The sequence below is a fragment of the Myxine glutinosa genome, chromosome 1, assembly GCF_964187855.1.
Source record: "Myxine glutinosa chromosome 1, kmMyxGlut1.1, whole genome shotgun sequence".
NCBI classification, from domain to species: domain Eukaryota; kingdom Metazoa; phylum Chordata; class Myxini; order Myxiniformes; family Myxinidae; genus Myxine; species Myxine glutinosa.
This window is the reverse complement of record NC_136261.1, coordinates 63211686-63225527: the sequence shown is the minus strand read 5'-3', so window position 1 is coordinate 63225527 and position 13842 is coordinate 63211686. Positions and strand designations below refer to the sequence as shown.

The 13842-nt window shown below is 41.7% G+C and overlaps 1 protein-coding gene across 2 annotated transcripts in view; it reads right to left on the bottom strand.

Annotated features, from left to right (window-relative positions):
* LOC137424676 (T-cell surface glycoprotein CD4-like) overlaps positions 1-11084 on the bottom strand; it is an 88689-nt gene extending 77605 nt beyond the window's left edge. Inside the window, exon 1 of one of the 2 annotated variants that reach the window (XM_068112394.2) lies at positions 10882-11084. In XM_068112394.2, the coding sequence (XP_067968495.2) occupies positions 10882-10939 (58 nt within the window). In that variant the 5' untranslated portion in view covers positions 10940-11084. The remainder of the gene's footprint in view (positions 1-10881) is intronic. The other variant, XM_078772425.1, reaches the window with a different exon arrangement.
* Positions 11085-13842: the final 2758 nt, after the last annotated feature.

The window sequence follows — 13842 nt, the reverse complement described above, 5'->3', positions numbered from 1 at the left end:
CTCATTAAGTTACTCATTAAATTACTCATTCAGTTACTCATTAAATTACTCATTAAATTACTTACATAGTTTCAGCATTGTATTGATTGCTGAAATATTCCAGGGTTTATACACACCTTAAAAGAGGTATGCGTGGTGTTGCCCCCTCCCACTTTTAATTACTCATTACATCGTTTCAATTAAAAACATCGCTTCTACTGCTCCAGCCGCAGCATTGTCATTTTGTCTGCTCATCTGCGTGACCAAAACGAAATAAAGGGAGCTCAACCATTACACAGCGCTTTTAATGGCGCATGCCATAGGAACTCAACGCAATTTCGACTCGGCCAGCAAACGAGCAAATTTGCAGGATGTTAACTGGAATTAGTCGTGAAAATATATCCAAAATACACAAAAATACCCACCCACACAAATAAACAACATTTATTCCGTTCAACAGAACAAACATTTCCTATATCATGACATGCATGTCTTCCAAATTATATGACCAAGAGAAAAAGTAAAACTAATTAAAACTGCGGGCAGTGATAATCCGGGGACCATACCGCTCCATCCTGATTGGACGGGTGCGTGCTAGAGTCGTTAACAACGACAGTCCAGATCCGATTGTTCAAAATTTCAACTCAATCGATCGAAAAATGAACGCAGGGATGCATTTTAAAGGTGCAGTGGCACTAACTGAGTTGCCACGAATATGGCCACGAAATTGCCAATATGGCCATCACAAAATATTTTCCTTAATCAATTGGCTCATAGCATAACCAATCTGCAAGTATTTCATCCGAAGATGTATCTCTGAGGAATTTTAATTAAATAAGTCATTTATAAATCAACGAGTTAATTTATTAAATGATTAATCAATAAATCAAAATTTTCCTTGACAGCCACATCACTTGGTCAGTGTCATGTCCAAATATCAGCTTCCTTACTCAAAAGGTGCCTGAGTTAATGTAATGTAATTACTGTAATAAGATTACTGCAATTACTGTAATGATTACTGTAATTACCGGAACTGTAATTACTGTAATTACCTCAGGTAATTACTGTAATGTAATTACTGTAATGTAATAAGAAATGTAATTAATTAAATAAGTACTTCATTAATCGCTAATAATTAAATAACTCGTGAATTTCTTATCCGATTTACTTAACATTTGAGTGTCCCCAAAACGTTGGAGCAAAACGTTGCAACAACGAAAGTGAAACGTTGTAGCGACGTTGTGGAAACGTCAGCAAAACCCAACATTTGAATGTTCCCAAAACGTTGGAGCAAAACGTTGCAACAACGAAAGTGAAACGTTGTGGCGACGTTGTGGAAACGTCAGCAAAACCCAACATTTAAATGTTCCCAAAACGTTGGAGCAAAACGTTGCAACAACGAAAGTGAAACGTTGTAGCGACGTTGTGGAGACGTTTTACAACAACATTATTTCAATGTTGCAGGAAAGTAATGTGAAAAACGTTCCCAAAAATGTTCTCTCTCTGTCTGTCTCTCTTTCTGTCTGTCTGTGTCTCTCTCTCACTTTCTGTCTCTCTCTGTCTATCTCTCTCTGTCTGTCTGTCTGTCTCTCTCTATCTGTCTGAATATCATCTTTATCTCTGTCTGTCTCTATGTCTCTCTCTCTTTCTTTCTGTCTCTCTCTCTCTGTCTCTCTCTGTCTATCTCTCTCTGTCTGTCTCTCTTTCTCACTTTCTGTCTCTCTCTGTCTATCTCTCTCTGTCTGTCTGTCTGTCTCTCTCTATGTGTCTGAATATCATCTTTATCTCTGTCTGTCTCTATGTCTCTCTCTCTTTCTTTCTGTCTCTCTCTCTCTGTCTCTCTCTGTCTATCTCTCTCTGTCTGTCTCTCTTTCTCACTTTCTGTCTCTCTCTGTCTATCTCTCTCTGTCTGTCTGTCTGTCTCTCTCTATGTGTCTGACTATCATCTTTATCTGTCTGTCTCTATGTCTCTCTCTCTTTCTTTCTGTCTCTCTCTCTCTGTCTCTCTCTGTCTATCTCTCTCTGTCTGTCTCTCTTTCTCACTTTCTGTCTCTCTCTGTCTATCTCTCTCTGTCTGTCTGTCTGTCTCTCTCTATGTGTCTGAATATCATCTTTATCTCTGTCTGTCTCTATGTCTCTCTCTCTTTCTTTCTGTCTCTCTCTCTCTCTGTCTCTCTCTGTCTATCTCTCTCTGTCTGTCTGTCTGTCTCTCTCTATGTGTCTGAATATCATCTTTATCTCTGTCTGTCTCTATGTCTCTCTCTCTTTCTTTCTGTCTCTCTCTCTCTGTCTCTCTCTGTCTATCTCTCTCTGTCTGTCTCTCTTTCTCACTTTCTGTCTCTCTCTGTCTATCTCTCTCTGTCTCTCTGTCTGTCTCTCTCTATGTGTCTGAATATCATCTTTATCTCTGTCTGTCTCTATGTCTCTCTCTCTTTCTTTCTGTCTCTCTCTCTCTGTCTCTCTCTGTCTATCTCTCTCTGTCTGTCTCTCTCTCTCACTTTCTGTCTCTCTCTGTCTATCTCTCTCTGTCTGTCTGTCTGTCTCTCTTTATGTGTCTGAATATCATCTTTATCTCTGTCTGTCTCTATGTCTCTCTCTTTCTTTCTGTCTCTCTCTCTCTGTCTCTCTCTGTCTATCTCTCTCTGTCTGTCTCTCTTTCTCACTTTCTGTCTCTCTCTGTCTATCTCTCTCTGTCTGTCTGTCTGTCTCTCTCTATGTGTCTGAATATCATCTTTATCTGTCTGTCTCTATGTCTCTCTCTCTTTCTTTGTGTCTCTCTCTCTCTGTCTCTCTCTGTCTATCTCTCTCTGTCTGTCTCTCTTTCTCACTTTCTGTCTCTCTCTGTCTATCTCTCTCTGTCTGTCTGCCTGTCTCTCTCTATGTGTCTGAATATCATCTTTATCTGTCTGTCTCTATGTCTCTCTCTCTTTCTTTGTGTCTCTCTCTCTCTGTCTCTCTCTGTCTATCTCTCTCTGTCTGTCTCTCTTTCTCACTTTCTGTCTCTCTCTGGCTATCTCTCTCTGTCTGTCTGTCTGTCTCTCTCTATGTGTCTGACTATCATCTTTATCTGTCTGTCTCTATGTCTCTCTCTCTTTCTTTCTGTCTCTCTCTCTCTGTCTCTCTCTGTCTATCTCTCTCTGTCTGTCTGTCTGTCTCTCTCTATGTGTCTGACTATCATCTTTATCTGTCTGTCTCTATGTCTCTCTCTCTTTCTTTCTGTCTCTCTCTCTCTGTCTCTCTCTGTCTATCTCTCTCTGTCTGTCTCTCTCTGTCTATCTCTCTCTGTCTGTCTGTCTGTCTCTCTCTATGTGTCTGAATATCATCTTTATCTCTGTCTGTCTCTATGTCTCTCTCTCTTTCTTTCTGTCTCTCTCTCTCTGTCACTCTCTGTCTATCTCTCTCTGTCTGTCTCTCTTTCTCACTTTCTGTCTCTCTCTGTCTATCTCTCTCTGTCTGTCTGTCTGTCTCTCTCTATGTGTCTGAATATCATCTTTATCTCTGTCTGTCTCTATGTCTCTCTCTCTTTCTTTCTGTCTCTCTCTCTCTGTCTCTCTCTGTCTATCTCTCTCTGTCTGTCTCTCTTTCTCACTTTCTGTCTCTCTCTGTCTATCTCTCTCTGTCTGTCTGTCTGTCTCTCTCTATGTGTCTGAATATCATCTTTATCTGTCTGTCTCTATGTCTCTCTCTCTTTCTTTGTGTCTCTCTCTCTCTGTCTCTCTCTGTCTATCTCTCTCTGTCTGTCTCTCTTTCTCACTTTCTGTCTCTCTCTGTCTATCTCTCTCTGTCTGTCTGTCTGTCTCTCTCTATGTGTCTGACTATCATCTTTATCTGTCTGTCTCTATGTCTCTCTCTCTTTCTTTCTGTCTCTCTCTCTCTGTCTCTCTCTGTCTATCTCTCTCTGTCTGTCTGTCTGTCTCTCTCTATGTGTCTGACTATCATCTTTATCTGTCTGTCTCTATGTCTCTCTCTCTTTCTTTCTGTCTCTCTCTCTCTGTCTCTCTCTGTCTATCTCTCTCTGTCTGTCTCTCTTTCTCACTTTCTGTCTCTCTCTGTCTATCTCTCTCTGTCTGTCTGTCTGTCTCTCTCTATGTGTCTGAATATCATCTTTCTCACTTTCTGTCTCTCTCTGTCTATCTCTCTCTGTCTGTCTGTCTGTCTCTCTCTATGTGTCTGAATATCATCTTTATCTCTGTCTGTCTCTATGTCTCTCTCTCTTTCTTTCTGTCTCTCTCTCTCTGTCTATCTCTCTCTGTCTCTCTCTATCTATCTCTCTCTGTCTGTCTCTCTTTCTCACTTTCTGTCTCTCTCTGTCTATCTCTCTCTGTCTGTCTGTCTGTCTCTCTCTATGTGTCTGACTATCATCTTTATCTGTCTGTCTCTATGTCTCTCTCTCTTTCTTTCTGTCTCTCTCTCTGTCTCTCTCTGTCTATCTCTCTCTGTCTGTCTCTCTTTCTCACTTTCTGTCTCTCTCTGTCTATCTCTCTCTGTCTGTCTGTCTGTCTCTCTCTATGTGTCTGAATATCATCTTTCTCACTTTCTGTCTCTCTCTGTCTATCTCTGTCTGTCTGTCTGTCTGTCTGTCTCTCTCTATGTGTCTGAATATCATCTTTATCTCTGTCTGTCTCTATGTCTCTCTCTCTTTCTTTCTGTCTCTCTCTCTCTGTCTCTCTCTGTCTATCTCTCTCTGTCTCTCTCTATCTATCTCTCTCTGTCTGTCTCTCTTTCTCACTTTCTGTCTCTCTCTTTCTATCTCTCTCTGTCTGTCTGTCTGTCTCTCTCTATGTGTCTGAATATCATCTTTATCTCTGTCTGTCTCTATGTCTCTCTCTCTTTCTTTGTGTCTCTCTCTGTCTGTCTGTCTGTCTCTCTCTATGTGTCTGACTATCATCTTTATCTGTCTGTCTCTATGTCTCTCTCTCTTTCTTTCTGTCTCTCTCTCTCTGTCTCTCTCTGTCTATCTCTCTCTGTCTGTCTCTCTTTCTCACTTTCTGTCTCTCTCTGTCTATCTCTCTCTGTCTGTCTGTCTGTCTCTCTCTATGTGTCTGAATATCATCTTTATCTCTGTCTGAGAAGTCAATCATCAAATGCACCTGTCCGTACATTTTGCCACGCCACCTGTGATATAATCCTGTTGTTGACTTCTTGCTGCCACAGACAATCAGTGACATGGTTCTTTTAACAAATAAATCACCAAAGCGTAAAAGAAACTCACCAGATTGATATACTGAGTTAAGAAAGTAAACCCAAGTCAAGAAAAAATATATATTCCATATTAAATGCCAAGTCTGTAGTTCAACCAACAACTATTTTGTTCCACATAGGCCAGAAGTCAGCAACAATTTCAAGAATCCTCAATTTTATCCGATTCACCCATGCTATCTGTCTGACAAATTTCGTCAAAAAAAAAACACAACAGCACTGGTTTTGCTTCCTGGAAGCTTCCTGCAAAACGCTTTGCTTCTCGCAAAACGTCCACCAATGGGAACTAGAGGGAGGGGAAGGAGCGGGAGCAAGAGACAGGTAGCCGGAATGAACATGAGGGACAATGAGGGACAGTGAGGGTGTGTCGGTATGCAATTTTCATCCAATCGCCATCTTTCACAATAATTCTGGACCGGCATGAGGTGGCGTTGTCTGTCATTAATTTATATTGTAATCAAACGAGTTTTAGCCATGGCGGGAAAACTGAAAAAAAAAATTATTTATTTATTTATTTTAAACGGGTGTACACGATTGTACACGTGTACGGACCTTACCGAACCGGCAAACAAATCGCCTCATGGTGCACTTCATGAGCCGATTTGCCTGCAGACCAGAGTAAGGCTTTTAATACCCAGCGTATACTGTACATATCCTCGCAAGCCCACGAATAATAGAATCATTAAAACCGTTCCATCCGTGCCTTTTACCTCGGACAGTCGTGACAAAAAATACGTTTACACTCCTTGGATTACCTATGGAATGCAAGCCCCACACACACATCCCACCATCTTCAGAATTCATATTTCATAATGGACAGTCCCCAAGACGCTATTCTTACCTTGGCGACGTCCACTCGAAATTCCAGTGGTGCCTCCAGATTGTCGTGGAAGTGGTGGGTGAGACTCAAGACGCCAATGGTCGGAAACAGGTTTTACAAAAGGTCATGACTTTATTATTAACTGGTTGTTCACTTTCAACATATACCACATATACCACTTCCGCTCCCTCTTTTTGTGTATTTTGTTTGTCTGGTCGACTTGTTTGTGAAGTAAATGTTAGCTCTTTCACGAGCCTCGATTCAGTATACAAAAAAAAAAAAAAAAAAAGCCGTAGCCAAAGGTATTCCTGGGGGTGAGGTGGAGAGAGGGCAGTGGAGGGCGAGTGAGGAAGAGAGTTTTTTTATAAAGATAGCAACCCCACCTCCAGGACGAGGCTCAGGTCTATCATACCGGAAGAGGGAGTAACCTGGGAGAGATACCAATGCATCAGAGACATCATGAAGGAGGAAAGTTTCTGTTAAGCAGATCACATCTGGTTTGTCAGAAGCAACCTGTATGGAGAGATCAGTCAAGTTTGAGCGAAGGCCCCGGATGTTTGAGGTCCATACCGTTAATGAAGAGGAAGGGGGAGCATCGGGTCCAGAACAGGGGGGAGGGAGGGGTAGGGTAAGATGTGGAAGAGGAGGAAGAGGTAGGGAGAGCTGTTGAAGGTGTGTCAGAGATTTCAGAGATTTCAGAATAGCTTGGAGAAAGGGAAGAATGGGGCGGACAAAAGGTTTGATGGAGATTGGGTGAGGCACAGTGAGGTGTTATTTGAGGAGGAGGAAGAGCGAGGCAGAAGGTTGGGGGAGATGAAGGTGAAAGTTGGAAGGGGGAAGAAGCAGGGAGGATGCTTTGAGGAGGAGGGGTGAGAGGGGAGTCTAGGAGGGGAGGAGCGAGGGAGAGTCTCGGAGGGGAGGGGTGTGGGGGGAGTTTAGGAGGGAGGGGAGGGAAGGGGCAAAGGGGGAGATTTGAAAGGGATGGGTGATGGGGAGGATTTGGAGGGGAGGGGTGAGATTGGATTTTGAAAAATGTACGATTCATGGGAAACGAACATTTTTTGCAAAATGAGTTTGAGACCTTCGAGTCAAAAATATGTTTGAGGACACTGAAGGAGGGGTGGAGTTCTGGATAGTTTAGGGAATGTAGAAAGGAGGAACTGTAAGAGATGGTATTATATATATTTTTTGGAATGAATAGATTTGGTGAGCAAGACGAAAGCATCCTTTTGTAGGAAAAGAAGAAAACTGTGTTATAATATATGAGAGAAAATAGTTGTCCACAGGAGAGATTATACATTTCTAATCACGTGATCGCGTGATCGCGAACGAAGAACGAACGAACAAAAAAGAACAACAAATAAACGAATAACACCTGGGAAGGAAATATTTTTTGGGGTTTTTTTTTTTTTTGAGAAGAGATATTAAACAAGGAGGTATGGGGTGAACGACTGGGACGAACCAGAGAACGAAAATAAATGCAGCGCATTCGACGAATCGCTGAGAGAAATCAAAACCACAAGGTCGGAGACGGTACGGTAGACCAAGCCTACGAGTACTAGGCCGCAGAATACTCGATACGCATTAACCGACGATTGTGTATACATGTACGAAAAATTAGCACCGAAAATTTTCCAAAAGATACGCTATAGGTACATACACCGAAAGATAGATACAGTCTCAACAAAAACACAATTGAGAAGGATCACTTAGCTTCGAAAGCGTGAGCGCATGGAGCAGCTTCGAAAAGCTGAAAATGGTCTGATGTTAAGAGATGATTTGTACAATGTCAACTCAAGTAGAGCTTTGGGAGGATTCCGGAGAAGCCAACGAAGACTCGCAAGAGTACCTGAGTGATGATTTGGGCTTTGTTCATTTTCTTCCTTCTTTCCCTCATTATTTTGTGTTCTTCTGAGATCAGAGAGGGAATGAAGTGAACAATGGAGGACATTTTGAAGCTCGTGAAAACCTTCCTGCTATTTCAAGTTGAAGAACCTGAGCAACGAAGGAAGTTTGAAAGTTGAAATATTCAATCAATTCATGATGCTCAAGAGTAAAATAACAAGTGTCTGATGAGAGTCAAAACAAGCAAGGATAAACCTCCAAGTGAGGTTCATGAAAGTTTTCATGGAATACACATGAGGAAACTGCAAAAAGCTTCTCTGTGTTTGTAATCCAGACTCGTCTGTTCATTGTCAGCGTAGTTCAAGTTCTTCATGGACAACAATGAAAGAGTGGCCTTTCAACACCATTGAGGGTATTGAGGAAATCTGACAAGTACAAAGTGAAATATAAAAAATATTGTATCCATCGTCGAGGCTCATGGAAGAACGAGAACGAGTACAGCGAATGGATCAGGATGCAACGGGACAAAATAAACAGCAAAGGGGGGAGGGGGGGGGGCACCAATAGCAGAGCTGAAGGTTAATACAGCGGGAGAAAGATAAACAATGTGTGTCGGGAAGAATGGGCGACAGGAGAGGATGCATGTGGTGGACAAGATGGATAAAGAAGGGAACTCTCAGGAGGGAAATCTGGAAATTTGAAGGAGGAGGGATTGAGATTGAGGGGGGTTAACGAGGGTTGAAAATGGTTATGATTCGGATTGGGGACAATTTGAGATGTTGGTGAACACCTGCATTGAAGACCTGGAGGGAAGAATGAGTTTAAGAGGATGTGGAAGTTTGTTCCACAGGTGAGAAAACAGAGGGAGACATGAGTGGAGGTGAATAGTGATCCTGGGTTTAGGTAGTTTTCCCAGAAGGGGTTTGATGGGCGTGCCGTGTGTGCCCTGCAGAAACAAGAGCGGGTGAGGGGGGCTGACAAAGTACAGAAAGAGCGGAGGGTGCAAGATTAGAAAGGAGGTGGGAGAAGACAGAGACCATCAATCTGTTTGCAATGGAAAAGTGAAAGGCCGAAAGACCCAGCTTCATCCTGGGAGATAGCAATAATCCTGAAGCGCTTCATTTCAAGGGCATCAGGCTGAGCAAGGTGTGAGGCAGAGGTACCAACCCAGAGGGGAGAGCCTGCCGATATGAAGTATGGGCGGTGTAAGGGCAGAGCGTGAATGGAGTTGTCAGCAAAAAGATAAATGGTATTTTCCAGAGTCAGAGATTGTTGATGAAAATTAAGAAAAGGCCCTGTGGTCAGGTTCACTATGTTAACAAATATAATTTCGTTCAATATTTTGGGAGATTAGCAAACCTGTACATTTTTGGAATCACCAGAGCATGGAGAATCCGAAAATCAATGTTGGCATTTGCACAGACACCTGCATGGCCGCCATTTTGGATTTTCAAAATGGCCACCATAAAATACATATTTTGCGCGATCTCGGCTTCTAGTCAACCTAGAAACTTCATTAAATATGCTAATCCTACGTTTTCTGGGTCAAGGAATCCAATAAAGGCCTCAAAATAGTGCTCAGGATTATATAAAAGCAACAAACAAAGGTAATTGAAAACCATTGTCTTTATATTTGTGATATAACTGTATTACATAATACATGATATTGCAAGTCCTTTGAAGTTATAGGTATGGGTTTATAAAGCACGAAAGCAGCCTTGTTAGTATCAGATTGAACTATAAGTCCTATACACAGGATCTACTCGGTCTATACCGTTCAGGAATATGCTTTTACAGATCTTCATCACTGTCCTGAGTGTCATCTGGAAAGTCCTAAAAGTGAAGCAAGTGTTTGGATTAGAAGTCTAATGATCCCACCAATGGTTTTCTTGACCCAGAAAACATAGGATTAGCATATTTAATTAAGTTTCTAGGTTGACTAGAAGCATGGGTTGGGGCAAATTATGTATTTATGGCGGCCATTTTGAAAATCCAAAATGGCGGCCATGCAGGTGTCTACGCAAATGCCAACATTAATTTTTGGATTCCTCATGCTCTGAGTATTCCAAAAATATATAGTTTTGCTAATCTCCAAAATTTTTGAACGAAAAAACATGGTGAACCTGACTATGGGCCCAAAACACTGCCTTGGGGTACTCCAGCCTTAACAAGAAGGGGAGATTAAATGATTCGGTTGAGAGCCAAACATTGGCTCGGGGAGTCGAGGAAGTCATTAAGTGATTTGTGGAAATGGCCTGAGATGCCACAGGCAGAGAGTTTGGAGATCAAGGCAGGATGCCAGGCTGTATGGAAAGCTCGAGATCTATCTAATGGTACGGTCCTGATACGTATGATATTGAGGCCTTTCATCCATTGTTGGGAGGGCCAGAACAGCATGGCCCAGGCAGTCACCCTGTCTGAATCCAGGTTGGCGATTCCAATGATCCTGAAAGCCTTGGTTTGCACAGAATCAGGCTGAGCAACATGTGAGGGAGGGGAGAGCAGTACTCCATCAAGCTGTGGATGAAAGCCTTGTCACTGGATAGAAGTACAGGTGTGCCAAGGAAGGACTTTGAACGATGGAGAATGCTCAGTCGGTGGGTGGCTTTGGATGCCAACTTTGAAATGCGATTTGACTGAGAAATATAATGTCTAAAATGGAGACCCAGAAGTTTGAATGAATGAATGAACCTCCTCGAGAGAATTGTTAAGAAAGTAGATTGGAGGGTTTACCCGACAGTCCTTTCGGAGAGATAGAGATTTGTCAGGATTGAAAGACACATTCCAAGACAGGTTTATGACCAGCTCATGAATTCTTTTCAACGTCTGAGGAAAGGGAATGATCTTTGTTAAAAGCTGAACTTGCAAAGTGAACTCATATACGACGCATGCCGAGCTGAACATGTATTCCTGAACTTCGTAGTATTTGTCCGATCATGTGCATTATGTTTTACAATTACAAAATGAAATTGTACTTTTATATTCAGACTCGATGAAGGAGATTTTGTATTTTAACTGCAATAAGGAAATGTACTCACACGGAAGCAGAATGAAGAATGTGAGGAGAAGACCTTGCGGAATGTTGGAGTTTGACATAATGAGAATTTGTTAAAATCACAAGAATTTCTGATCAATAATTATCGATCGTCTTTAACCTTCTGAAATTATTTATTGGACTTCGAGCTTTTACTGATCCTGAAAAATGAACAACCAGCTCGTCTAGACTGGGAAAGGGAAGGGTGAAATATCTTTTTATGACACATCATTTTCCACAGGAAATGAATGTGAAGGGATGACATTCTGACACAGCGGACAAAGCTGGATGATTACACTTCCTTATTTTGAGAAATGTACAAACATGATCGACTAGATTAGAGCTTTGTGTACAAGGACAGACTGAAAATCATGATTTATTAAATGCTCTTTTCAGTTACATTTGTATTTAAGTATTTCCAGAATAGTTTTGTCTCAATCTGTTGGGACCAACATGTCGTCATCTCAATGTGCATGAAAAGATAGTGGGAATTCTGTTGCTTGACTTGCTATCGAATGATCGTTTTGATTGGTCTGAATATATCATAACACTAAAGGGCTGAAAGAAAGAGTTTTGGGGACTTGGGGCAGTGACGGTTTCGATAATATATTAGGTAATCTTAACCTCCTCCACCCAAGATGGAGTGAGGTTATGTTTTCACCCATGTCTCGGTCTGTCTGGGAGCAGGGTATCTCAAAAGGTTATGGACAGATTCGGATAAAAGTTGGTGGGCAGGTTGGGTGTGTGAAAAGGACGAATTGATTAGATTTTGGTGAAGATCCAGATCCGATAATTTTTAAACTGATTCTTCATCACAGAGAGTTGGTCCTAAAACCGATATCGAGCACGATATGATGATTCGGGTAGGTGACAAGAACAAGCCGATTATATATTGATTAAGGTCCGGATACAGATCCGACTTATCAGTGGGACACAGAACGTAAACTGTTCAGCCTGGTGGAGGGATGTGCGCTCTACCGAGTGTCGATCTACTCTGTACCTCCGTAATAGGTTTTCCTTACCACGATAACTTGAGAACTGCTGAAGGTACTGAAGGATGAGATGAGAACTGCTGAAGGATGGCAATCCTCTTAGCTACTCTCTAAATTAACATCATCCCGATCTTGTTTAGGACCGTTTTTAGACTAATTTGTCATCCCGACATTGCTTTTTTAATTTAGCATAATTTTTTATTCACTTCTTCCTGTAATTTTTTACAATGTGGAATAACACAATGGTACGGTACTCAGACAATACCCAATCTTGGAGCAAAAGTGCAAAGATATCTTATTCAGCAAAGTCAAACACTGCACATGTTCCTATATTGTCTTACATAACCCTGACTGTATCTTGCAGCTCTGTCTTACTGCTCATTTCTCAAAGAGTAATGTTTTCATCCAGCTTCAGGCAACACAATGACCGGCACTTAGAAATGCCAAAATAACTGGTGTGCGTTCCCTCTAACCAATAGGGGGAGGGAGGCCAAGGGGAGGGGCGGAGCCTCTCGAGGAAATTTCTGCATGGCCGGACACGTGAAAGACACTCTCGTGGGTTTTACTGTTTTGTTCACTTGAAGTGTCAATAAAACTTATTATACACTCGAACTGCAAATGTCCTCGATAACATACAATGAGAGGACGAAAAGATACTCCAACTTTTGTTTTGTATCAGTGGGTGGGGCCGACATTCCTTTATCCGCATCATCCCTACGTTAGTACGTAAAGTCGACGGTGCCAACGCACTCTCTGATGATAATAGTTTTGTAAAATTAACTTCAATGAAGAACTTATGAAGACAACATATAAGTATTTATCTGTTGTATCCAAATCCTGGTTCTGGGAAATCAGAAGACCTCGGTAATACTTGAGTAGATTCTCGCCAGACAAAAATATCTCACTATATATCATCAGAAAAACGTTAGTCAAACACACTGTACACATGTCACACTTTCTTATCTGCGCATGCGCATAGCAAGGTTCAGGGTTGATCGAGTAAGCGTGGGGAAGGGCGTGGCCTTGTCAAACTACGATGGTTGGTTTGAGTACGAGAGAACTCGCTCTCACAGAGTATGTGTAAATATTGAACTGTATAAATGAACTGGAGAAACAAATGATAACAAAGGATTCTGAACCAAGTGAAACCCCAGTCATTGCCATTGAGAGGCCCAGCTCAGAAATACACACCGTCTGAATAATTATTATAATATTTGAGTAGATGATGTTCTACTACTGATTTACAAATGTTGTAGCACAAACTTTATAGACGTGCTCACCAATGGCGTACTGAGGGTGTCTGGCATATTTTTTTATTTAAAAAAAAATAACAATTGTTCTCCCTCCACCCCATGCTTCCACCTCCCTCTCCCAAATCCCCAACCCCAGTAACCATAGGTAATACTAATAGGGCATAGACAGAAGGAAAATGGATCTTTATATTTAAATATTAATTAATCGACCATTGACCACTCCAGTCGAAGCAGTATGCCAAAATAAAGATGAAAGGAACACTAAATGTCAGTTCAAATATTTATTAAACTAGGGGGCCCGTCGGTCCATTGGACCAAATTTTAATTAGGGAAATTGAGATCTTTGGGGACTTTTGAGTGTTCAGGGACTTTTGAGTCATCAGGGTCATCTGGGTCTTTTTGGTCCTCGGAGACGTTTGGGTCATCTGGGTTTTTTGGGTGCTTGGGGACTTTTGGGTCCTCATGGACTTTTGGGTGATCTGGGTCTTTTGGGGTCATCTGGGTCCTCAAGGGTCTTTTGGGTCCTTGGGGACTTTTGGGTGATCTGGGTATTTTGGGGTCATCTGCGTGTTTTGGGTCATCAATGACTTTTGGGTCCTTGGGGACTTTTGCGTTTTAGGGTCTTCCAAGGTCTAAGGGGTCTCGGCAGTCTAAAGGGTTAAAAGGCACATTTGAATAGTACGTAATTAATTAATAGACGTGAAAAAGTATGACAAACAT